This window comes from Lonchura striata, chromosome 2 (assembly GCF_050655825.1).
Source record: "Lonchura striata isolate lonStrDom1 chromosome 2, ASM5065582v1, whole genome shotgun sequence".
NCBI lineage: Eukaryota > Metazoa > Chordata > Aves > Passeriformes > Estrildidae > Lonchura > Lonchura striata.
The window spans coordinates 143,682,518-143,708,461 of NC_140704.1; the positions used below are offsets into that span (position 1 = coordinate 143,682,518).

General features: G+C 41.6%; 1 protein-coding gene across 4 annotated transcripts in view; it reads left to right on the forward strand.

Moving 5' to 3' along the window:
* The first annotated feature begins 8,216 nt into the window (after positions 1 to 8,216).
* The window catches only part of DEPTOR (DEP domain containing MTOR interacting protein), a 75,314-nt gene continuing 57,586 nt past the window's right edge, over positions 8,217 to 25,944 (forward strand). For all 4 annotated transcript variants that reach the window (XR_014953034.1, XM_021546564.4, XM_085572479.1 and 1 more), the window contains exons 1-2: positions 8,217 to 8,376; positions 8,533 to 8,627. Coding sequence is in view for 3 of the 4 variants with exons in the window: in XM_021546564.4 (XP_021402239.1) it covers positions 8,542 to 8,627 (86 nt within the window). In the remaining variant the exon portion in view is untranslated. The remainder of the gene's footprint in view (positions 8,377 to 8,532; positions 8,628 to 25,944) is intronic.

Sequence of the window (25,944 nt, forward strand, 5' to 3'; positions counted from 1 at the left end):
ATGCTATCTGCATAGCAGTAACCTCAGAGAGTGGGTGTTTTTTAGTTTATTATTAATTTTTAAGTCATTGCTGGGGATATATACTACAAATATATTCCAGCAAACTACTTACTTACACTTTCAGTATGAATCTAAAATAAATAAATAAAATTAATGCAAATACTGTAGCCATTTAATCCAAAATATTTTTAAAAACCCAAAGAGGAAAATGCATCAATTATTTTTTTTGTAGAGAGAATACAATGGAGGAATAGAGTGGCACAGGAAAATGATAGTGAAAAATGGCAAGATGAAAACTTAAATGAGAAGAAGCCGATATGGAAAAAGCTCATGTAACAAAGATAGCAGAAGCCTTACATGGGAAAGATACAAATGAACATATCATAAAAATTATGTCCAACAAATCTAATGCTGGAATGAGCTGCAGAACAAATATCTGATTCTGTTACATTCTAGGTGTTTCTCATGCTTCTGTTTGTAGGGCCTTTTAGTTTCACTCTCAGCCATGATGAATAATGCAATCTCGGGCTGTAACCACCCAAGTATTACCAACCATTTCATTCAATTTTATCATTCTCACCTTTCTTCCCGATACAGAAATGTTAGATGAGCAGGCTGTACCCTTCCCATCTAGCTCCCCAATATACTTAGAAGCCCTTCTAATCCCATGCCCTTTTTAGCCCCAAACTATCAACCTGACATGAAAATGGAAAAACTCTGCAGACATCTCTGCTGGAAATATTTTGTTTTGAAGATTGCCATCTACCCCCCTCATCAGGTTGTAGGGCCTATGCCTAAAGCATCCCATGTCTATTATATTTTTGATATTTTTCTGTGAAGATGCTAACCATCTTTTTTTTTTCTTTGTTTTCACTGCTGCTGAATACTGGAGTTTGTTAAGAGGACAAACATTTTTGCATTGTAATCACTGCGTAAAATAGTATGTCAATTTTTTTTTTTACAACTCCATGATTATTGAACAGTAGTGAGTGTATCAAAAGGGTTGTCAATGTCTTGAGATGTTGAACAATTTGACATAATGTGGTAGGCTGTAACCAGGAAAACACAAGTAATTTTCCATTCACTGTATGTTTTGGCCTCTTAGATCCCCAGTCACTGTTAACTCGGAAAAGTTCACTGCCTATACAGTTAGAAGAGATTCTTGTCCTCTCACCTTCTCCTGCCTAAGTATTAGAGACTGGGTCATCAGTTTTGACACAGACCTTACCTACCAGAACTGCCTCAACCTGGGAAATTGCTCAGTAAGTGGATGATAAAGCTGTTCTCATAATGAACTGCTTCAGAAGATATCCTCTGTCAGGCATGAGGCAAAATACTGCTCTTTAAACCCATGTTCAGACAGCTAAATTAGTTTTCATCCAAAATTTAATTATTTGAATGAGGGAAAAATCAAAGGAAATTAAAAAACTTCAAAAGCTTTAATTAAAAATTCTATGCAGGTTCCATTCCTGGGGGAGTGCACACTGGGGTCTGCCAAATTGTGTTATAGAAGAAATACAGGTGTAGCTGATCCTGTTCCATGGTGGGGATGTGCAGTAAGTGGGTCTTCTGAGATGCTTCTGGGTGAATTTTCTATATTAACATCTTTAACAGTGGTAACTTGGAGGGCTCCTCTCCAGAGAGAGAAGTCAGTGCAGACATGGGGGGAAGGGCTTGTCTCTCTGACATTGCTGCGAAGCCAGAGGAATACAGGGAGAAAATTCTGAGGGACTTCACAAAGAAAATTTATTCCTTCCATCTCCTCCCTCACCATGGCTTGATTGCTGATGTTCCAGCTTCTTTCCCTGTTTTCTCCTGCTAAAGTCTTACTTATGTTCTAAATGTTTGCTGGTATTTCCTGGACCTTTTTATCCTTATTTTACCCTTTTTCCCAGTGAGAGTACACCTTGGAGAAATTTTCTTCTTGGACTCAACAACTACAGACTGATTTTTACATGTTTTTTTTTTTTTTTTTTTATGTTAAGCTGTTGAGAGCAGAACAGTGTTCCCACTACAGTTCAGCCCTTGGCAATATTGTTTACCAGGTTACCGATTTCAAGAAACCCGAATTTGGTCACATGAGAGAACCTTGATATGGTTCTGTTTCATCCCATTTCTGTCTTTGGTGCCTCCTTCTAACAGGTTTTTGGCATCCAGTTACCCTGATGCATATCTGCAGAAAAACTCTCCATTGAAGAATTCTGGTTCTCAGTAGCATTGAAGATACCTTCTCTTTAGTTCAAAGGAGGGACTGGTCATAGCTGATCATTTTGCTATATCTCAGCACAATGTACATTCTGATTTATTTTAGAATCATGTTCTACTGAGTTATTCTCATGGCTTCACCACTGTAGGACATCCATAAATACTTTGAGAACCCAGGAAGTCTCAGACAAATACTTGCAAACTGCCTTCCTTAATAAGAATATTGAATTATCCAGTGTTTTACTGACTTTTTCATTTTTACTAGATTGGGCAGTTATTTTTGGTGTTCATTGGGGAGGGAAATTAATGATGGAGTCAAATATGTTTGTGTTTTTAATTGTGTGCAAAGATCGTATTGTCTAAAGATTATTCCTTTATAAAATTAGCTTAATTTAACAGTCTTTTTCTTTTGTGGAGCATCGATTTACTACACTTTTCTAATTGGCATTTTCATACTTAAATTCTTGAAAGAGCCACAGGGTGGCAGAGCGATTGAGCACTGGCCACAGTTCTTTCTGCGGTCAGGGGCCCGGGTGGGATTGTCCCGGGGGGGCTGAGCCGTGCCATCGGTTTGTCGCGCTGCCGATGTCCCTTAGCAGCGGTGGCACTTTGTCACTGTGCTCTGCTGCTGCCTGTGCCCCAGCGAGCTCTGTGAGCCGGAGGAGCGGCTTGGCTGGTGGGTGATCCTCTGTGTGCCCCACGGCCTCACCTCATGAATTACAGGGTGGGATGTGGAGAAGGACAGACACAATGCTGGAGCCTCAGCCTGGGGGGTGGCCCATGATTCTGTGCCTCACAGACGCAGCTGTTGGGACTCTGTCAAACTGTTTGTCTCTCTTGCTGCCACCAGGACCACACATCCCCTGCGACATGCACCCTGCACACTTGCACCCACCACCTACCCCACATCCTATGGCTGTGATGCTCACCGTAGGAAACAGAGCCAGGTGCCCTAGGGCAGAGTGTGCTCCATCGTGGGCAGCGTGGAAAGAGAAACAGTCAACAGAAACTTGCCACTTCTGAGAAGCAGAAATAGATAGCAAAGGAGTCTTAGACTGAATCTGTACTCTTAGGTGTTGTCTCCCAGAGAACAAGGAAACCAACCCATGCCTGAGTGTTCAGGGCTGATCACAACTCAGTGTCAAACCACCAGTTCAAGCCACAGAGCTTTAAACAAACATTTTAAATCTTGTGGCCAGACATCAGAATGCATTAACACAGAGGTGGCTGGGGCATGGCTTAAGAAGCTGGCTTTTACCATAGAGCTAGAAGGTGTTGTCTTCACATGTGAGAAGTGGTTTAGAAAGCAGTTCCTTTTCGGCTCTTAGTCACACTTCCCAGCTGACTCAGACCTCCCAGTCCCAGTCCATACATTAGGCTGGATATTACACAAGTCTAGGACTATGACCCAGACTGAACATATGATATAGATGAAACTCAAATTGTACAAGGTCATAATTGCCCTTGATTAAAATGCAGAATAAAATAAAAAGAAAACAAGCAAACAAAAATAACTACTGGTAATACATATGAACTTTTTCAAAGATAAACCTGAGGTTTAAAACAGGTTTATAGGTGCTTTTAGGCTCGTAAATATATTTGTGATGCTCAAAATTTGAAATCATGGGAAAACAAATATATTAAATAAGAGGAATTAGAAAATATTCCAGGTACAATAAAGTAGAGGGTAGTGCAAAATGCTGGTTTAACAGAACATACTGTCAATTGGAATTATTTGGGTTACTGGTCTGATGCAAATTTCTGATCTTTTATCTTATTGAAGATGCTTGTTTCTGTAAAATATTTAACTCCTCACAAGAGCAAGCACTAAAGCAGGTACCCATCTCCTGGTCATGCCTTAGCTGTCAGTCTGCACAGAAATCTTGCTACCTCTGTCTGGCCTAGTGAGTCTTTGAATATTTAATGCAAAACGGAAAAGCTGTATAGGGACAGGCTTAGAAAACCCCTTTCAAGTTGTCTCTGTATATGTCAGGATCAAAATGCCTTTTTCTCTCCACTTCAGCTCACTATTACAACAACTACCAGGTCAGTAACACATTAAATATAAGAATATAAACAGATATGATTCTCTAGTGCTGAAATGTTGGACAGACTAGGAAAAATTCCTTCTATTATCTCACCATGGAGGCTTTTGCAGGAACTTGGATACAATAATAGAAAAAGATAAGTTTAACACATATCCTTGTTTTTTGTTTGTTTGTTTCTTTGGGTTGTTTTTGTTTTTTTGTTTTTAACACTTACTACGTATTAACTTTCCTGTGGTTTATCACAGGACTAAAATTAGCTTGGCCAGATGTATTATTTGAATCACACAGGCACTTTTTCTTACAACCAGTTCCTACCAGACAACTTAAATGGTTCAAACTTAGAGCAGCAATGAATGTAATCTGTGCACTTCCATGTGTGGGAAAACTATTGTACATAGCCTGAAAAGAGGAGGGGAGATTGGACAATACCTGGTAGTTCCTATGGTGCCCCTTCCCAGGCCTCTAGTGCTAAGGAAGTCAACCAGTTGAAACACAAAGACAAGGGAGCTCTCTTTGCAAGTAAGCATGAGAATATAGGAAAAAAACCTTCACACTCATTTTCCATGAGTGTTGCAAGAGCTACTTAGATAAGAGGTCAACTTAAGAGCCAAAAACCATTTTGTACTTGTCTTTCTCAGCAAAGAGAGTGAATGAGTATTTTTAAATTTCATATTTATATAATGCTGTCTCTTATACAAAAGGTGCTAGGGAAAAAAAACCCCCACAACTGTCCACCAGCCTACCTGCTAGTGCATTTTGTCCCTAAAGTGCTTCATCATCTTTTGCATCTGTGTAATTTTCCTGTTTAAAAAGTTATAGTCATCCCAGCAGGGGATAGCCAAATAACTTTATCTGGGACTTAAGAGCAATGCTATAGGAGAAATGAAGAAGTATAGACATGAATACTTGCAATTCTTTCATGAGGATGTCTTGTGTTAAAATAAGCTTGCAGAAAATTGACTAGTGAGGCTAAAGAATTAATTTACCAAATTATCAGATTTATTTATTGAGTCAAAATGTAGGCCACAGATACAACAGTCTTCAAAGCAGTGAAAGCAATATTCGTATTTCATTATGTAAACATCTAGTGTTTCACCACTTGGCCAGTTACTAAATGAGATAAGAAAGTTTATACAACTTACTAACATGTTTTCTAAAGTCAGTACTCTAATACAATGTGCCTATTCATGCATGGGGTTCCACAGAGCGTTGTGACCTTGGTGGTTCAAGTGTACTGCCTTATGCCAGAGAGCCTCTAATGTCACCAAAAGACACTTGAGCTACCCCTCACACCTGTGATACCAACCCTCTAGCAGACGTATGCAGCTTTTGGTACTCTCTTAATGTTGTGGAGGATGAGTTTTAAAGTGTCCCAGGGCTCCAGCTCAAAGATCTGTCACGCTTTTGGCTGAGGAGTGCCTTACTGGTGCCTAGCTACCTCCATCTCACTTAACTTCAGCCATGCTAAAGTAAAACTCAGGTATTCCTATGTAAAATAGGCACCAACTTCTAAAATTTATCCTGTATCTGAGAAAATAAATCAATCTACATACCAGAGGTTGTTCTCAGAGGGATGCCTCTCTCTCTCTTGCTTTTAGGATTTCAAACTCTGCACATGCTGTCCCATCTCTTAGAGGAGCATTTTAGTCTTTATGACCTCTCACTTAGGAGGAAGGGTCAACACAGCCTACTTTTTTGTTAGACCTTATGTTCTATAGCAATCTGTAGATTAAAAACAAGTTGCAAACATCCCACCAGGTTATTTTGTGTAGCTATTTGCAGGCTCTTGCCTGCAACGTGACCCTTCAAGGTTATGTCATTACCCTTTTTTGGGGGACAGCAGACTTGAAGTAACTGATAGTCAATTCCCTCCTCTCAGGATAACTGTAACTGTAAGAAATTTCAGTGTGAACATGTGGAACAAATTACAAATGGGATATCAGTGTGCAAAGGCCAACATGAAATTCTGTAATCATTAAATAATCTAGTACAGGAATTTGCACTGGCCTGCATTTTGCAAGTTGCAAAACTGCACAGGGAAGGATATGGATTTCAGGCTGCAGTTCCACAAGCATCCTTTGTCACTGCATGAAGACAGCTTCTTCTCCCTCTTCCTCCTCTTTTGTTCCTGTTTCAAGCTGCCAAGGCCCTCTCTACCTTGGTGTCAACTCTGGCACTCATTGCACCCTGCAATCATCTGCACAGCTCTACTTACTAGCTGAGAAGAAGGTTCTCCACTTTCTGTTACTCTTCTGCCTGTTTAGTGAATTGAATTGAAATGAGCAGAGAACCTGAAAGTGGGAAAATGAACATAAGACACATTGCAGATTGTGTTGCCAGAGCCTGGAAGAAGAGTGTATCTCCTTTTAGCAGTAGTGAATGGATGAAATCAGCCAAACCCAGGTGATAGAGCCAAGGATTTACCCAGAAATGGTCTGCAATGTACATTCTCTTGAAATTGTCTTTCTTTCAGTCATGTGATAAAGTGCTTGATAAAAATTGTTGTGTACATTCTTTGTCTTAAAGATAAGGTCAGGTGAGATGGCTGTTTTAATTCTCTTTTTGTTTCCAGTTCTGTGAATCTGTACTTTGTATGCTTGCAGTTTGACTGAAATTAGAGGCTGTTTGCAAGTATTCAGGTTAAATGCATGTCTTCCAAATTTACAGAAAGTAATCTCAAACTGTAATGCTTACAGTCCTAAGGTGTCCCTCTCTCTAGCCCAAATGAAAGAAGGCAGACTGTGTTTTTCTCCCTTTGCCATTCATGGATATCTAGTGCTCTGTGAGACCCACAAAGGTGCTCACTAAAAGGACTCTGCTGGATTGGACCAAAGGTCCATGTAGTCCAGTGTTCATCTCAGTGGCTATTAACAGATGCGGAGGGAGCAGCAGGGAAAGCACATATGAAATGTCACACAAGTGGTTGCCTTGTAAGACCATTATTTTTAGAACAGAGAATTTCCTGAGCTGGATGTGACTGCTGTCTGCATAGTAGCCCTACGTAGATTTCTTTTCCAAGTGTTTTTCTCCTTTGTTCCAAGTCCATTCTTTTACATCCAGAGCCACCTTTGATAATAAATGCTACAATTCTACTATGGGCAATACAAACAACACCTTCTTCCCATTATCTGCACTCTCGTTACTACTAGGTTCACTTGATTCCTTCTTAGTTTTTCTTGTGGTTCTATCATTTTGGTTTTGAATCGATGACAGTATTGCAAGAACTTTAGCAGACACAATTTCCATGCATGCAGACTATGTGCAGACAGATATAAAGGCAATGAATAGGCAAACAAGGTATTGCATGTGTTTGCAAGTGAAAACCATGGTTGGACCACTGCAGAAGATGCCTCCTCCTGGACTTTTTTAAAGAAAAGGGCAATTTTTTTCCCCATCAAGAATGTTGACAGTGTTTGTGACCTTGCAATTTATTTCCTGTTTCCAAGACAAAATGTTCCTCGGCCCTCAAGAATTCTGCATCCTCTGTCGCCTGGAGACAAAGAGTTGATGTGAGCAGGGGACCAGGGTTTGGACCCTGGGTGGCAGATAAGCGGAAATGTGGACAGCAGGAGGGCAGTAACAGTTTTTGAGGTTGAAACACCAGCTCCTTAGCTCCCTTTCTACTACCTGCCCCGCGCCGCATCTCCAAGGATCACTGCCAAGGCGCAGTCCGCGCTACCTGAGCGGGCAGCAGTCGCATCTCCTCCCGCGCAGTCGGATCGGCTTCTCCCGAGCTCATTGCTCCTCCGAGCAGCCCGTCCTCCCGGCAGCCCCGCGCTGAAGGGAGGACGCAGGACTCCGCACCCGCGGGAAGGAGCCACGGGCGGGGAGCGCTGCGCTCCCCCGAGCGCGGCCGCTTGCTGCCTGCCGGGCCGGGGCTGGCGGGGACGGCAGCGGCAGCAGCCGCTTGGCTGCAGCCCCCGGCAGGAGCCGGCCCTTCCCGCGGGGGCAGCGCCGACCCTGCCGTGTGACAGCCGGGGGGGGCCGCTGCTGCCTCGGCGAGCCCGGCTGCGGCGCGGCGGCTGCAGCCATGTGTTTCTCCGCCTGCCAGTGACACAATAACACGGGAAGCGGCGGGAGGGATCCGAGCCTGCCGCGGGGAAAAGTGACCTGAGGCGTTCAGGTGAGCCGGAGCGGCAGGACGTGGCTGTCGCTGCCCGTCACCCCCGCGAAGAGCTCCGGAGCCGGGCGGGAGGCGCCCCGGAGCCGCCGGCGGGGGCAGCGCGGCCGGGGGCGGCGGGTCCCGGTCCCCCCTCACCCGGCGGTGCTGTGCCCGCAGGCCGGGGCGATGGAGGAGGGCATGAGCAGCATGCAGCAGAAAGCGGCGGAGCTGGAGCACATGGCCGAGGTCCTGCTCACCGGCGAGCAGCTCCGGTAAGCGGTGCCTTCCTCCCGCTTTGCAGGGGACGCGTACCCGGGGTCAGCAGCAGCCCCGCTGACGGCGGGAGGGGGAGGTTTGGGAGGCGGAGGGTGAGGGTCTGTCCCCGCGGACTTTGATTGCACCGGAGCACCTGCCCTGCTTCCATCGCGGCCCCGGGCTCCGGGCCCGCTTTCAGCAGCGGCGAGGACGCGGGGCCGCCTCCGGCGCTGCGAGCCCGGGGAGCTGAAGCAGCGCACGGGGGATTCTGCCGCGGGCACCTCTGCTCCCCTGCGTGCAACGCCAGGCGGCTGGGGAGAGGCTGCTGCGTCACTAAAGGCATCAAACGCGGCAGGAGAGCGGCGTTTTTAAAGATTAAAAACCCCAAAGAAACCAGAAGAGACAAAGTGTCTCAGCACCCCACGGAGAGCCGAGGCGAGCGCAGGGCAGCGCTCCTGCACAGCCCGGCCGGCACTGGCAGCGGTGCCGGGCACTGACCCCGCGGAGCTGCGCCTCACTCCAAGGGACTGCTTTTATTTTGCATCAGCTGGTCCCAGCAGATGGAAGGGGATCCCTACTGTCAGTGCCAGCAGCAATTAACAGTGCTGTGTGACTGGAGTTGTGAGCAGCACAGGAGTCTTGAACAAAAATGCCTGTCTCAGTTAATTTTTAGTTCTGTGGTGTATGCTGGCTATGTATGCCAGCTGTACCTATACAGAGAAGAAAAAGTAATTTTAATAATGTTCATTTGGTGATGGGCCATCTTCTGATTCAGGAATAAAAATCTCACTATAATGTGTTATATAAGTAACTAGAAGGGGATAGTAAAATTATTTTCCCAGTAGCTTTTTCTTGAATTTTTAAAAACTTTTTTCTCAGATGCCAGACAAACACTGAAAAGTGATAGAAATGTTCCCTGCTTTGGCAGATACCATCATTGCTGCTAGTACAGACACTGTTACTGTTTGCATCCACAAAGTGAGGAGAAGTGCCACATTGTGATGCACACCAGTGATACTCCTGTTTGGCAAGTAAATGTTATTTTGGTGATCTGGTTGCAGCACACACCAGTGCCTCCTTCAAGCTTGAGATTCTGCTTCAAAGTAGCCTTTAGGGTGGCAGAGTGCACTGGCACAGGTACTGCATGGTGGATTTGGTGCAGAGTTGAGTGTCCAAGTGTCAGATAAGAATCCTGTTGTTCCTAATTTATGTTACTGAAAGTTGAAGATTTCAGGCTAATACAAAATTTCTATAAGGTTCACATTAATATTTCTGTATACCTCATAGTTAAATGCAAAAGCAAAAGCTTTGCATTCCCCAAAGGAGAAAATGAGGAAATGTTATCAAATCAGGCTCCTAGAATCAGCTCATCAGTGTTGCAATCAAGAATTACATTTATAATTTTATTTATTAAGGTATTGAAACATAGTCATCTTTTTGGGCAAGATGATTTGCAGATACAAAATAATTATTGTCCATGCTGTGAAGTTACCTATGGACATTGCTTCATGAATCTATAAGAAGTGTCTTAGATCTGCTTGGGCTGGGAGTTAATGAACAAGTCAGTGTGAATAATGTCTGGCTGCTGCTGAACAGGGAGATCTGATCTTCTTCTGGCCCTTTTCCTACTACCCAGCACTGTAGTCCCACCTCCACTTTGTGCCTGCTCAGGTAACTTCTTGGACTTCCTGAAAGCAGATCCAATGTGGTGATTTGGTGTGTAGGTTAATTTTCTGAGCTGCTTACTTCCAGAAGCTACAGAAAATAAGTGTTGGGAATGTGGAGCCAGGAGGAAGTGCTGGATGTGATGTAAAAGATACAAAATTTCTATTTGGATAGCAGTGAGCTATTGGGTCAGCTGGAACTGTATTGTGAAACTGCATCCAAAATTGTCTGCTTCCCCCCCAATTTTTTCTTAACTTCATTCTGTTTCTCTGTTGGGATATTCTGTGCAAAGGATTTGTATTCTTCAGTTTTCCAGGCAGTAAAAGCCACAAATAAGTGATAGAAGACTGGCTGGCAGACAAGTTTTTGCCAACCCTGCATTTAAAGTTTCCCTTTTCCTGTCCAAGATAAGCGTATAATTGCAAATGCAAAATGAAAATGTGTAGTGTTTTCAGGATCAAAGACAGTTTCTATCAGCAGGCTTTGGGGCAGGCAAACAGATGATAGAAAACCAGCACACACGTGCACTCAAGGCAGCATACTGTACTCTATTCTTAGGGATGCTTACAACTGCAAGATTCCCCAGTGGGATTGATGCAGCCAGACAGGTGATTATGTGTGTATTTGGGTGAAAGTGCATGCAAGATGAGCACATAACTGAGGAGTGAAAGTGTAAAATGAAACTGTGACCATGGTGTTACTTACACAAACCCAACCAAATGGAGGTATTTAAAGCACTCTTGTACTAGACCAAACAGCACGTGTGTCTAAACTCAAATACTTACCAGAGCTGCTCGATTTAAATTCCTTACAAAGTTCCTAGTGCCTATCCTGCTTTGGCCTCATGTGTTGCCTCACAGCTCTCATTCCCATGGGCTGTTGCATGTCTGTGAGGGTCAAAGTTGTCTGTACAGCACCTTGGCAAGCCTGGCTTTGCACACTGGCAGTGCCTGTGGTGGGAATGGAAGCCCTTTGCCCTCTTTCACTCCCTAGACAAGTGCACAGTGGCTGTGGGAGGGAAAGGAGTAGGACAAAGAGTTTTATCCTTCTCCTTGTTCCTGTCTCTTGGTTGCTTCTGATGTGTGTTTTGCCTTTGCAAGGTCAGGAGCCTCTGCCCTGATGTGTGCAATATCAGCTAGCACCCAGGAATTTGGCTGCTGGCACAGGCTGTGATGTAAATCCTGGCTCATGGGTGGGGTGATTTATGGCAAAAGAAATGAGAGCTGTATGTTAGATAACATGTATGTTAGATAGATGTAGATTTTTATATCCAGTAGTGTCCTTTGCCTCTATACCCAGTAGCTGTCTGAGCAAATGCCTCTTACTTTTGGTTAATAGAAACACATATTTTAAAGTGAGGACTTAGAAGTTTGGCTCTTGGCGAGCTTTTAAATTATGAAGCTGACAGCTGTGAAGGAAAGCTGAAGATTTCAGCAGTGTGACACACCAGCACAGACCCTTTGGCAGCTTCTGTTGCCATGCAAGAGATTTGCAAGAGCAGGGCGAAAGCTGAGCTGGGCACGACCCAGATGTAAACTTTGGCATTGATGGTCCTGCAGGGACAAACTGCAGGCTCTGGCTGCCTCACAGCTCCAGCCACCCAAAATCTCAGCTCTTCCTTTTGTTCTGCTGCAGACACCCTACAGCTGTTGAGTGGTGAGCTCTCTCTTCTCAGGAGGTTGCAACCACCCTGCCCTTAAAACGTTTGAGAGGATCACGGGGCCTTCAGATTCCTCAGGACTGCGAGAGCCCTTGGAGGCTCCACCCTGCTACATCCCTGCCTGCAAATCCCTGCTTGTACAGCCCTGGGGAAGCGAATGTCCCTGAGCTTCCTTGGTCTTGCTGGGAGTGCCTGAAGGAAGGTGTCACATCCACAGTCATTGTTGGAAGCTTAATAACGGCACTACTGAAGTTGTTAAGAATTTTATCAGAAGCTCATTTCCCTCAAAGCTGAAGGCAACAGGTTGTGCCCATTTCAGCACTGTTTGGCAGAAGGATTGAAGTGTTTTGTCTGGGTTTGAGCACTGGCTTGGATAGAGCTGATCTTGCACTCTGGCAACCAAAAGCAGTTTCAAAGGGCATGTTTTGATACAGATGCTGGTTGCCTGTCTTCCAAGGTAAGGGTGTCTGAAACCTCCTCATCTACTGGTTGTTTCTTGATGCCAGATTGTCACCAAAATCTTGTGTATCTCCCAAAAATCCCTAATTTCTTGCAGAAAATGTGCCTAGTAATTCAGGAATCCTCACACTTCAGACAACTGAGCAGCAATATTTAAACACCTATTATTGCCATTGTATATGGTGTGTAGTTCTCTGTAGTAGGTGTAACTTCAATGACATTTAATGTCCCTGCAGATCTTTAGATCCCTCTTTCCAGCTTTCACAAGAAACTACATCTTTCCCTATCCACACTTCTGTTAAATAGTGGGTAAATAAATATGTTTTATTCATGCACACTTCTCTAGATGAGGCAGTGATTTTGATAGAATAGTTTTTATAATCAGCATTGTCTTTCTACTTAGAGAAATATGAAACATGTTTCTTTCTTTTGGAAGAGACAAAAGTTTCAACTGAAATTTATTTCCCTTTTTGTCAGAGTTGGTGCATGAGTTTTGATTCACAGAGTTAAAGGTTTTACATGATAAACAGCTACACATTTTGAAGCTGTAAGACAAAAACAGTTTCACTCATCTTCCACTTTACTTCAGGAACCTTATCAATTTCAGAAGCTATATTTGAGTGCATAACTTTCAGAGTCATTAACTTGTGAAGGGTGGCAGCACCTACAGGTTCATAACTTTTTTCTTATTCTAAGCAATAAACAGTCAACATTTTTTTCATGGGAGTAGGATTGAAAAGTTCATTAGCACTCTAAGGTGCAGAAAGCCCATGACACATAACAGTGATCATTTCTAGAGCAATGATATCAAAAGACCCTTAGTGTTAATGTATTGTTATAATAGAGGATTATACAAACTGTACAGTTACAGAATTTATTAAATGCTATCACTGTGTTTGAAAGGGTGTTAAGACTATGGTGTAAGCTTAGACTCTAAAAGAATTTGAGATATATAATTGTTTAGAGGTCACTTATTCTCAAGTCACATCCCTGGATGTTAAACAAACATCTGTGCCATTTGAAGAACTGACAGATTTTCTTAAAATGAGATTTTGTAATCTGCTTATTAGAGACAATCCAATTTTGTGCTTCCTCCTCAGGGAATGATTGTTTTTCTACCCCTAACACTTTTTTTGCAACTTCCTTAGTTTTTTACCAGTGGTTGCATTTCCCAAGTGCTGATTGGGTTCAAAACTAACCCTGAAAAAAGTAGTTTTCAGGTGTCTCACTTGAGAAGACCCTTGTATGCTCACTTCTCCAGCATGGTTAGAACACAGAGATTATATCATCAGATCTCTGTGGAACAGACTCCTCCAGAAGTCTCTGTACAAATAATTTCACTTCCATCAATTTGTTTTCCAGAATTAAGCAATCAAAAAATTGTCATTTTTCTTTGTGAGGTTTTACCAGAGTGATACATTGAAAGAAAAGGTGTCAAAGTGAAGGTTGGTAAAGCTGCAAAATGAAGTGTTCTGAAATCAGGTTTCCCGCTGACTCTATCACAATTTCAATTACATATTTTTATTACTATATATTATTTATATTTTACAAAAAAGTGTTTTCAAATTTATATGTTCATTTTTCCTAGAGTCTTTGATTCTTCGTCTTTTCATGTGTTATCTTTTCTGTTGGTACTAATTCTAATGACAAACCCCATATGTATATATATATATATGAGGTTCCTGGGCCAGGAATTTCAATTTCTCATGTCCTTCAGTAAAATTTGGGCTATTCAACATTTGTAGAAATGAAGATGTAAGGCTTTGTTTCCTTATTTCTTTCTTTGTAGCTATGCCTTTTAATAATTCAGTTGTTGCCCACAGCAGCTTTCCTCAAGTGCAGCTCAGAGATCAAGTAGTTAACAATGCATGTGCAAATAGTGATCGTTCTTTCACTATGTACATAAGAAGGCAAATGTTGTATGAGTGATTTGTGCTGTATATTTTATGTATTCCATTCCAGATAGAGTCAATCATTAACTTTTGTTTCAGGTTAGCAGAGATCAGCAGGCATCCTGGTAGAGCAGACTTGTGTAAGTCCTTTTGCTAACTAAAAGATACTTCTTTCCTATGTTCAAGGCCAGTCATCCCCTCAGAATAAATTTAAGTGCGAAGAGGCTAAACTGATGAAGAGCTGGCAAAGGGGATCAAAGGCCGGGGAAGAAGCAAGAGCTAATCAGGTTTGGTTTGTGTATCTGGTCTTTGAAGAAGAACTGTGTTGAGGCTCTGAAGGTTAATAAAGACAGAACATGTGAAGGTTGAAGTTTCAGCAGAACCACTTTGTTGAGGGAAGGATGCATTTCATGTGTAAATCATGGGTTGTTGGTTTTATTCTTAAGCAAGATCAGGACTTGCAAACCATATATTTTAAACCATTTTAATGTATAAACCACTGGAATTAAATAAATGCTCTTGCCTTCTGGTTCCCTCCTCTGTGTTTCCCAGTTCTTTGGACTGGCTTAAGCACCTCTGGACCATCACCATATAGTGACCTGCAGTGGGGAGTGATCAACAGGGCTTTTGGAAGGCTGGTATTTCAGTTGGGTCAGTTTTACAAACCAATTTACCACATGGCCACAAAAAAGCTTTCTCTGAAGAAGTTCAGGGGGAGAAATGGGTTCTGGCTTTCCCCATGTCATTGGAATACATACTGTTTGAGGCTGTGGTTTACTGATAGAGCAGATCCAGCTGCAGCCTGCTATTGCCCCACTCTTATCACTTCCCTTGCACTTTGCACTGGTGTTTGTCTGGAATCAGAAGTTCAGGGAACTGAAGCAGCTGAAGCCAAATAAGAAAAAAATTAACTTTCTGAACAGGTTCGGCATGAAGTCAGACCAGTGCCAACACTGGGGTGAAGGAGAGAGTGGAAACACATGGTCAACTACATGGGAGAGGGAATGGTGGCAGCAGCCACTGCTGAGTTTGCTTGACCACTCCCTCAGGGATTAATTTGGTGAATTCCCATTAAAAAATTTCAGACACCAGTAGAAGACATTGTAAAAATGGTGTTGAGTTTAAAATGCCCAATGTACATGCTCTTATTGGGCAGGAACAGAGACTAAGTTGAACAATGATTTTTTTTTTTCAAGGCTTTTACCTTTACTTCTGCACACTTGTCATGGTACTGTACATGAATGGACATTCAAATACTGACATTTCATGTGTTTTGAAATTTGTACTGTGCAATTTGCATGACCAGCTTATCACCAGTGTGACAGCACTACTTCAGAAGGCAACCCTGACCTTAATTATCAGCCTTTTACAGGTTTCATAGTTTGCCTCTTAGCAGTGCCTCAATCTAGTAAATGCATTCAGATCTCAAAGGTGCAGTTGCAAATAATTAAAAAAATATTTCTGATTGCACTTTCTAATTCAGAATGAATATAGAAGCATGTTTTCACATCACAAGGCTGTAATTCCCATTTCCTTACAATTGTGTGGTTGGGTGCATGGACTACCACAGCTGTGTCACAGGGATTTGCAGGCAGGTGAGAGTTTTCTGGTTTCTGAGGAGCCAGGGAAGGTCATGCTGTGGGTTTTACAGGACTGGCTATGCTGCAGAAAGGAGCAGCCCAATTCCCTTGGACTGGGGCTTCTGCTGCATGGCTGGTGCACTGCATTGGTGTGTGTCTGAGCCCATGGTGAGCAGTCTGGGGGGCTCGGCCAGGGTATCATCCTGTCATATGTCATAGCACCGACGACTGTGTAAGACCAGCTGGCCTGAGGCCAGGGGATGGGGACCCCACAGTGAGATTGTCTTCTCAGGGAATCAGTTCTTGAAGTTAAAAGTACAGCTCTGCCGGTCCAGGAGCCCCTTCTCAGCCCTGTTCTTGCCCTGCTGGACCCTTATTTACATGTCAGGTTTTTGGAAGAGATCATAGCCATGCTAGACAAGATTTGGGTGACTCCATCCAAATGGGTCTGTGGCTGTTTGGATGGGATTGCTTATTGTAAATGCAGGCAAACCCAGTGGGAAGAAATTAAGATGTCCGACTCCAGTTCAGAAGGCTGAATGATTTCTTTATTATAACTATGCTATAATAAATTAATATACTATATAAAGGAAGATACTAAAACTACATACTTCTTGTTCTAACTACCATATCTCTAACTAGTTAGTTAGTTACAACTAACTAACTCACAACTCGTGACCCTGTTCACCAGAGTCCACACACAGGTGGATTGGATTGGCCATCAGGCCCAAACAATCCTCACCAGAATCCAATCAAGCAATCACCCCAGGTAAACAATTCTTCAAGTACATTCCACATGAGAAAAACAAGGAGCAGAAATAGAAATTGTTTTCTCTTTCTTCTCTCTGTGCACCTCTATGAAAAATCCTGAGAGAGAGAGAAATGTGCTTGCTACAGTTGCCTTCTCTATTAAGGCAGCAAGCACAGAGATGCTCACTTGAACGTAAAAAATCAAATGACAAACTGTTACTAAATGGCTGATTAGAGCAAAAGCCAACACACTTAAGAGACGGTGAGAGCAAAGATGGGAGCTTAAAAGTCAAGTATGGTAATACTGTTTGGTGGGACAGGAGAGTAGAAGGCAGTGTTATTCTTCTCAAGAGCTGTGGCAGCTGTATTTCCAAGCTGTAATGCTAAATAAGATTCAAAAAAGATCATGTTTTTTGAGGACAGTGCGTAGAAGACTTGAGGTGGAAAATAATAGGGAAGGAGAGCTTGAAAGAGTACTTAAACTTCCTGGTGAGTGGTATAGCTGTTCTGAAAGGGATACAAGGAATCTGCACAAGGAATCTGAGGAGACCAAAGTTCTGCTGATTCAGCACTATGATATTTATCCTGTATGAATATTATGTGCTGCGCCTGGTTTGGGAAGATTCTCCCACCTCCAGCAATACAGTGGCCATCCAGCACAATAGCCTTTGACTGCGTGTTATGGAGGTTTGTGTGGGTTTGCTTCCTTGCTTCTCACACTAAGTACTGGTGGGTGTTTTTCTGTAGTGTTTTTGATAGTGTCCAGCTGTACAACCCAGCTCCGTGGGTCTGTGTCTGCACCTCTCACCTGCACATTGGGCCAAATGTGTTTATTGGCAGCTAAAAAGAAGTGTTTGTGTGTCATGTCTGTTGCTCTTCGCACTGTGACTTGTGTCTTCAAGGCATTGTGGCTGCTTAAAGCAGGCCTGCCTGTCCCTTTGTGTTTGTACAAGCCAGTTCTGGTCCTGATTTAAGAGGCAAAGCAAATGCAAAACATAATTTCAATATGGTTAGTAAAAACAATGATTTTTTTATTTAATTCCAATGAGTATTGCAAAATATTCATAGGAAGCTAGATTTTTAAGGGTTTATCCGAGGAATCAGTCCAACATTTATGCTCATCCTCTCTGGAAGGAGAATCTGACAGCACACAGCCAACACATCACTCAAAGTTAGGATTGCAAATAATGGAAATTACTTCTGAAAAGATATTAGCTAGGCATTATTTATAGCACTGATTGTCAGCAGTGGAACAATTTCCTTTCATTTTTTCCTGAAAAGATCCTTGTCTTGATAATCATACATCCTTTTCTGCAGTAGCATATAATTGTATAGCTTAGAAATTATGGCGATATAATAGAAAGCTGTTAATTGTTTCCTGATGCTCAGGATATAATTAACTTACATTTTCCTCTAGTTGAAATTAATTTATTTTTATTAAAATGTTGAAAAAGTAACAGCTTAAACTGCTATTTTGCTGGTTGTTCAGTGCAAACAGAGGGATTTTATCACGGGAAGAAGCTCAAAGTAGAATTATCATGTATAAATCCTAAAAGACATTGTACAAATACCATTTTGAGAGTGTCTTAAAGACTTGCCTTGGACAATTATTTTCAAAACTCTTAGCATGTTAGACAAACTCACATCTTTCAAGTCATTTGGGAAATAGTAGAAATAGGTGAGATTAAATGAGGTTAATAAGTAGATCTCAGTGACAAGAAAAAATGGGTCCATAACAGGAGCCATTGGTATTATGTTACTACAGTTTTAATTACACAAGGGATGAAGATGGGCTCTTAACACACTAAACAAAAGAAATAAAATAAGGTTTATTAAAAGCTTTATTTTATTTTAATATGCTTTATTGATTTATCTTCTATTTAAGAAAAATTAGGCAACTTTAAAATAGACTGCAAAAAGTTGTCTTCCTACAAGACTCAAACCCCAAGGAGGGCTAGCTCTCAGGATGGAGCTGGGTCAGGGCATGTGATATACAAGGAGGTGCTGAGGGCTGTGTCTGCTCAGCCTAGAGAAGAAAGGCCTGGGGGATTCTTCTGGTTGCAACTACTAAAATGAGACAATGTAAGGAAAGGGGGAGAGAATTTTCCAAAGTGCATAGGAATGGTACAAGAGGCAGTAGTCAAAATTTGCAACGGACTTTCTAATCAGATATTTAGAAAGAATTATTGTCTGTGATGCTAAGTAAAAAACTGGAATAGGAGTCCAGAGAATCTCTGAAATATTAAAATCTTGCCTGGACATGACCCTGAGCAACTTGTAGTAACTGGTTATGCTTTCAGTATAGGTTGGACCAGATGACCTCCAGAGATCCCGTCCAACTGAATATTTTATGAAGGCATAATATGTTGTCTTCTTTAAGCTGTGATGGCTGATATTATCAGCTTTTTGTTTTTGGCTGGCAACCAGAGAAAATTATCTACTCAGTGGCATTGGTGGGAGGGCTTCTAAGAATGCCTCCTTACCTAATCCAGTGCAAAATCAGCTGGGTTAGTTTGTACCACTGCTCTCACATTGTCCATCTTTCCAAGCAAATTTAAGGATGAGAAATGTATCCATTTCCAAATGAATCCAAATAACTTTTTAAATCTCTCTGTTTCAATGAGATTTTTAGGAAGATGTGAAGGTGACAGCCTGACTCCCTTGACCTCAATGTCTTAAGTTAGGATTTTACCTCAGATCATGTGAGATTCATCAAATGCCAACATCACAACTCTTCACCAGATTTCTTTCCAAGATGTTTGTGATCTGTAGATTCATGTCTCAAGAACTTGGGGTACAGAAACCAAAGCACAAATATTTGGGACATGCTTGTTTTGTAGCAACCCTTGAAGAGTGAGAATAGGGAAAAGACTGGAGACAGTGTGGAGAGGAATATGTGCTGTAATGCCAGTAGGTCAGGGTGCCAGAAATGCTGCTGGCTGTGCCATGTTGGCATTGCAGGAGGAACAGTAATCTCAGGGCCAGCCACCTGCTCCTCATTCTCACTGCCTGCATGACACTCTCAGATCCCCTCACACTGTGCACAAAGGAAGGACCAGTTTGAGAGTCTGTTTGTGTGCAAACTGTGTGTACTGGTTCCTGTGCATAGTCCAGCAGCTCCAACTTTGCTTGTGGAAAGAGGATTTTCATTCACATATTGAGGGAGGAAAGTATTTGAACTATTAAAATTTTCTTCCCTTGGAGCTGGTGCATCTCATCCTGTAGTCTGTCCTGCAAAGACATGCTTATATCAAGCCTGTGTCCTACCATTATCCTACTTATTTAAAAATAATAATATTTCTTTCAACACACACAAATGAGATTTTTACTTTCTGTATACACCATTGTGCTTTATCTCAATGTTGCAAGGCCTAGGTCCTTTAAAAATATTTCCTCATGGGGGAAAGTCCAATCTCCTTAGTATTCTATAAAGTGGTGATTTTTCCAAGTGCTATGTATCAAACACCGTCCTGTATCAAACACCAGTGGTTGAAAGATAATTGCTTGCATTCACTTTGTTGGGCTACAGAGGGGCTAGAGTTGCTCCAAACTAATGTATTGATAACTTCATCTTACTTTTTTTGATTAAATCTGCAAATCAACACCAGCTGAAACAGTGTTTCCTACATAATTTCACACAAAATATATTTGTACCCTGTGTTGCTTGCTTTTCTGGTGAATATGGAACATCCAAGTTTAGATAGGGCCAGTAACAACAGCACTCTTAGGAAAGATCTTATAGGACCAAAGGAGGAACAAAGAAAGGATTGCATAAACAGTTAAGGAGAAGCACAATAAAAATGGAGAGAAGAGAAGAATTTATATAAACAGATAAGGAAAAGTTCCAGTGGGGTGGAAATTGTGAAATTTATTTGCAGGCTGAAAATTACAGAGCACATGTTTTTATGTGAAATATCAGTATTCTCTCTCAGAAAATGAAAAACCTGTAGTAAAAGGCACAGAAAGGTGTTGGCAACTTGATGAATGGTTTCATGTCTTCAGTGGCTACAAACCTTTTGCAATTTCAGCAGTTCATATCTGCACAGCCTACTTACATATGGACTGAAATGTTGCATTTCTTTATCTACAATCTGGACGAGGGGATCAAGGGCACCCTCAGCAGCTTTGCAGATGATACCAAGTTGTGTGGGAGTGTGATCTGCTGGAGGGCAGGAGGGCTTTACAGAGGTATTCGGACTGGATGGACCAGTGTGCTGAGGCCAATTATATGAGATACAACAAGGCCAAGTGTCAGGTTGTGCATTGTGTTCACAACCCCATACAATGCTCCAGTTGGAGATGAGTGGCTGGAAAGGTGCCCCTTGGAAAAGAACCCAGGGGTGTTGGTCAGCAGAGACTGAACATGAGCCAGTGTGTGCCCAGGTGGCCAAGAAGGTCAATGGCATCCTGGCCTGGATCAGAAACAGTGTGACCAGCAGGACTGGGCAGGGATTGTCCCCCTGCACTCAGCACTGGTGAGGCCACACCTCAAGGGCTGTGTCCAATTCTGGGCCCCTCACTACAAGAAGGACATTGAAGGGCTGGAGTGAGTCCAGAGAAGGGCAACAGAGCTGGGGAAGGGTCTGGAGCACAGGTCTGAGAGGAGCAGCTGAGGGAGCTGGGGGTGTTCAGCCTGGAGAAAAGGAGGCTCAGGGGAGACCTTATCAATCCTTACAACTCCCTGGAAGGAGGCTGTAGCTGGGGTGTGTTGGTCTCTTCTCCCAGGTGACAAGCAATAGAAGTCTCAGGTTGAACCAGAGAAGGTTTAGATTGAACATTATGAAGAATATTTTCACTGAAGTGGTTGTCAAGCACTCTAACAGGCTGCCCAGGGAAGTGGTGGAGTCATCATCCCTGGAGGAATTTAAAAGAGCAGCAGAACTTCTCTGGCCACCTTAGGGATTTATTTACTATTTTAAAGGAAAACTTCCATTTAATCTTAAGAGAAGAGGAAGAATGGTTCTTTAATAATAATATTTTCAAAGTTTATTTACTTGTGAGCTTTTGACAAGGCCTAATCAAACAAGACAAGATCCTTGATAGCATCCTGACAGAAGGAACTATTCATAAATACTGGTTGTGCCACAGCAGTGTATCTGTTCATATCATAATGTATGAGACATAGAAAAATGCTGAACTAATCAAATAAAACAATCTCCAGGCTAGATTTTTGCAAAAGGAAAATATTTTAAATAGATTCAGTATTTAAATATGATTTTTAATAATAGATTTTCCCTAATGATGAAGTTTTTCATTAGCCTACCAGAATTTAGGCAGTGACCAACTTCATCCCATTAAATAATCCCCTTAAATTCACATACCATAATTCTTGCTGTTATGTGTTTGCATGACCTAGATAGAGATTTAAAGCAGATAGGATGTTTTTTTGCTATTAAAACATTTGTGTAAGAGAGCAGGCTTTTCTGTGTTTAAAAATTAAATGCAGTAGTGTTATGTTGTGAAGTTGTTGAGTAAAATCATTGTTCCCATTGGCATGCACTCATTTGGAGCTCAGTCTGGGGCAGTCAGTAGACATTTTTAATTTTTTTCATCTGCTCGTGGTGGTTTATTTTTTCTTTTTCTTTTGTCAGTGAGACCTTATTGAATGTTACAGGATTTTCTGTAAGAAGAAAATGTATAAATGAGCAGAATGTTAATTAGGATTATGCTGCATTGTTGCCTCCAGCTGACTGGAAAGGTCATACTGGCTTATATTTTACTCTCAAAGAGAAGACAACTTAAGGGAACTCAAAAATGCTGTAACACCATTTGATTCAGACTTCTAACCTATTTTGATTTATTCACTTTAATAATTAGTTACTCTATATTATTTCAATAATTATGTGCCACTATATAAAATTAGTCAAATTCCAAGCTGACTATGACTATATAGACTATATGTTCTTTGCAGTAACTTCACAAGATCCCAGGTCAGAGGCTGGAGCCCCTGCAAACCTGGTGGTCTGGATCTCAAGAGGATGAGTGAATGCGTGCTCTGTGCATGCTGCTAGCCAGCTGATGGGTTTCCTCACAGCAGATCCCCAGCTCTGTCCTGACACAGTTTTATGCCACAAAGGTTTCCTTCAGATGCTGGAGGAGAACATTCCTCTAGTTTGGTGTTGGCTGGCCGGTTAAATCCCCATCCTTCCAATCAGCCAGGTAAAGACTATTAGATGCTTGCACAGTAAAAATGGAAACCAGGGAACACCTGTGGCAAAAACAAGGAAGCATGTTCACAAAATGGGGACATCTCTTGTACTTACAGCTGCTGAGCTTTGGCAAATACACAAAGAATGTCTGTGTATCTGCATATACACTTATAATAAAAGCTTTGATATAAACAGCAAGTGTCTGAATATAGGCAGCATTTGAACTTCCCTTTTTTGCTGCTGACATGAACCAGATTTTAAAAAGGCTGAATCCTGGTATAGTGCATTCAAAGGTCAGCCTCTGATATTCTTCCACCTTACACTATTCCCAAGGTTGTTTGGAGATAGCAGTGTAAATTATGTAATTATAAACCACAGGACTGGAATATCATCTGAAGAATATCACAATACATAATCCTTTGATATATTTATTATTATTACTCTTGCCTTAAGCAAGAATTAGAAATATGTTCTCCAAACTTTGTCTAACTCTTATGTTAGGATCCCTCAGTGTTACTTAAATAGCTTTTCTTGCTCTCTGCTTTCAACTCACCTGAAAGATTATAGACAGCAATTCTGTTCTTCTCACTTTTTGTCTAGGCAAGGTCAGACTCCCAGTCCTGTATTTTTTCTCTCTGCTCATGAGACTGGCTTGTCACTTCTCATACCAGAGCAGAGCTACATCATTGCATCTCTCTGAGCTGATCATTCTTGAATGAGATGTCACAAACAAAGCACAGTACTTTGATGATATTCTGTAGTATCAGATACCATGAAATAAGCAACTGGTTTTCCCATAATTTCTGGAAACATCTCTGTTAGTAGAATATAAGGTTCCTCTTGGTTTTTGCATAGTCTCAGCCTGTACCCAGTGAAAGTTTCACTACTGCATATTAAGCTATTTCTTACTCTGTTGCTTTTAGCCTCTGAGTTCTCAGTTTTCTGCAGAGCATTTTGGTGTTGGAGCAGAGCCTTATAGTTTATAGTTTTACCTGTTCCCCCATGTCTATTTATGAACTGTGAAGGTCATCCTTTAACAATTTAATTGCCTCTAGGCAATCCAGTCAAATGGATCATTACCTTCAGTGTTTAAAAATCTGCAGCAGTTTTTCAGCTTTATTTTACAGTTTAGTAGTCAACCACTGAATTTCAATAGACTTCTGGAAGACAGTGGAAAGAACTCCCTTGAATCAAGTCTGTGGTCAGTGTAGCATCCTGCATATTGTGGTGTTGCCAGGTGGAGGAGGTAAAAAAGCATGTATCAGTGTCAAAACATGGCAGATTTTTTTAAATTTAAAGAAATTCAATGCAAATTGCCTTTTCTAGTGTGTACTTTTTCACTTACTGCTATCACAGCTTCCTTCAAAATAAAGATAAATCCTAAAAAAGCAGTTATAATAAACATGAAATAAAGGAAGCTATTCATTTAGGATGTGAACAGATAAACAAAATTTGATGGGTTTAATTTTGTATATTGAAATAATATTGCATCTCTGTTCATTTTAAGATGGATCTACATATTTTTTCAAAGTGAATAAAAAATTTTGAATCATAGCCACAGTACAAAATCAAGTTTGTTAACAATTGTACATAACATTAAGCATATTATTATTCATTATCTTACCTGTTATTTATGTTATTTATTTATTTATTTATGTTATTTATTTATTTATTACCTTACTGGTTATTTATGCTTAGTGATTCAGTCATGATTCAGCACAGTATTTGGGTAAGAGTTTTGTATGTAGATGGAAAACAATTGTGAAAAGCAATTGAGATATTGCTGCAGTATGATGCTTTATTAATGATGAAGGCAGATTTTTTATTATTGCATTCAGCAGGGTTGCCAAGGACCACTGAAAGGAGTCCAAACAGCTCCTCTGAGAAGTGCAGAATATCAGGGAGAAAATCTCCTGCAGGTCTGTGGTTCTCAGGCTGAGAGCAGCCATTCCTGGATGGACTTTGAGCTCAGATTTACCCATATAATGTCCCAGCAAAACTATTTGTCACTTATTGACAGGGTGGGAGAAATACCAAACTGTGCTGAAGATTAGTCAGTTGACTGATTTCAATTCTCCCATGGATTTCTTGCAAATAATAATCCCTTTTACTGTTTGCACTCCAGGCTTATTCAGTACTGTGCTGCATTCTGAGTGTTACAGATTTGCCTATCCCCAGATGAGAGATGGATGTTTCTTGTTTCTCAGCTGGTCTGAAACTTGCTGCACACAGTTCAAGTGCCTACCAAGGTTAAAGTCAGCTTTGCCCTCTGGGTAAAAGAGGTGTCACCCTTGCTGCAAAAGGGACATCAGCCTGTAACTTTTTTGGTTCCCCTACTCCCATGGCATGCCAGATGCATCCAGGAGAGGAGTTCTCACACAGCAGGGCTTCCTGGTACCCACAGCTGTTTGTGTTCTTGGTCCTCTTCTTGGCTCCAGTCATGCAGGCCTGTAGCTGAGCATCCTATTTCCTAGCTGCTGGTCTGTCTCTCCAGGTTCCTGAATGGCAGTGCTAGCAGGAATATCTGTAGCAGTAGAATTTGGGCTCTCTGACCTGTATTTTCTCTGTTTAGCCCATTTAGCATTTCAAAGGAGCAGTCTCTTCTTCCAGCCATGTTACTGAGATAAGAGGCCTGCATTCCCTGACACAAATTTAATTGGTTTTCACTGGCCTCTCTTGGGACCTCACTGCATCTTCCTGAGTTTGCTATCCATAAAATAATTCCTTTATTGAGAGACATTTTTGCATAAGTCAGCAAAAGCTGATGAGCTTATAACCATGTTAATCCAGTCACAGGATGTCTGTAATAACAGTTCTGCTATGGTTTCTGGTCTGTACTTTGAAATTTTGGTGGTCTTCAGTTTAGATTTGGGAAAATATCCTTGCAAAAATATTATCCTCACAGTACACATTGATTTAATAAGCCTGAGAATATCTGTGCAATGGAGACACAGAAAATAAATGTGGATACAAAACCTGGTTGATTGATATTAGCAAAGATGGCTTGTTTTTGAGTGAAAAGTACATCAGTTCTTTTGGGGATCCACACAGTAGTATCCCATAGACTTTGACCTGCATACATTTGTCCCATGGTGCATCCCAGCTCATCCATAACTGAGTGAGAAGTACAATTATGTCTGACTTGCATTTAGAGAGGGAGGGCTGTGATTTGCTGAGTT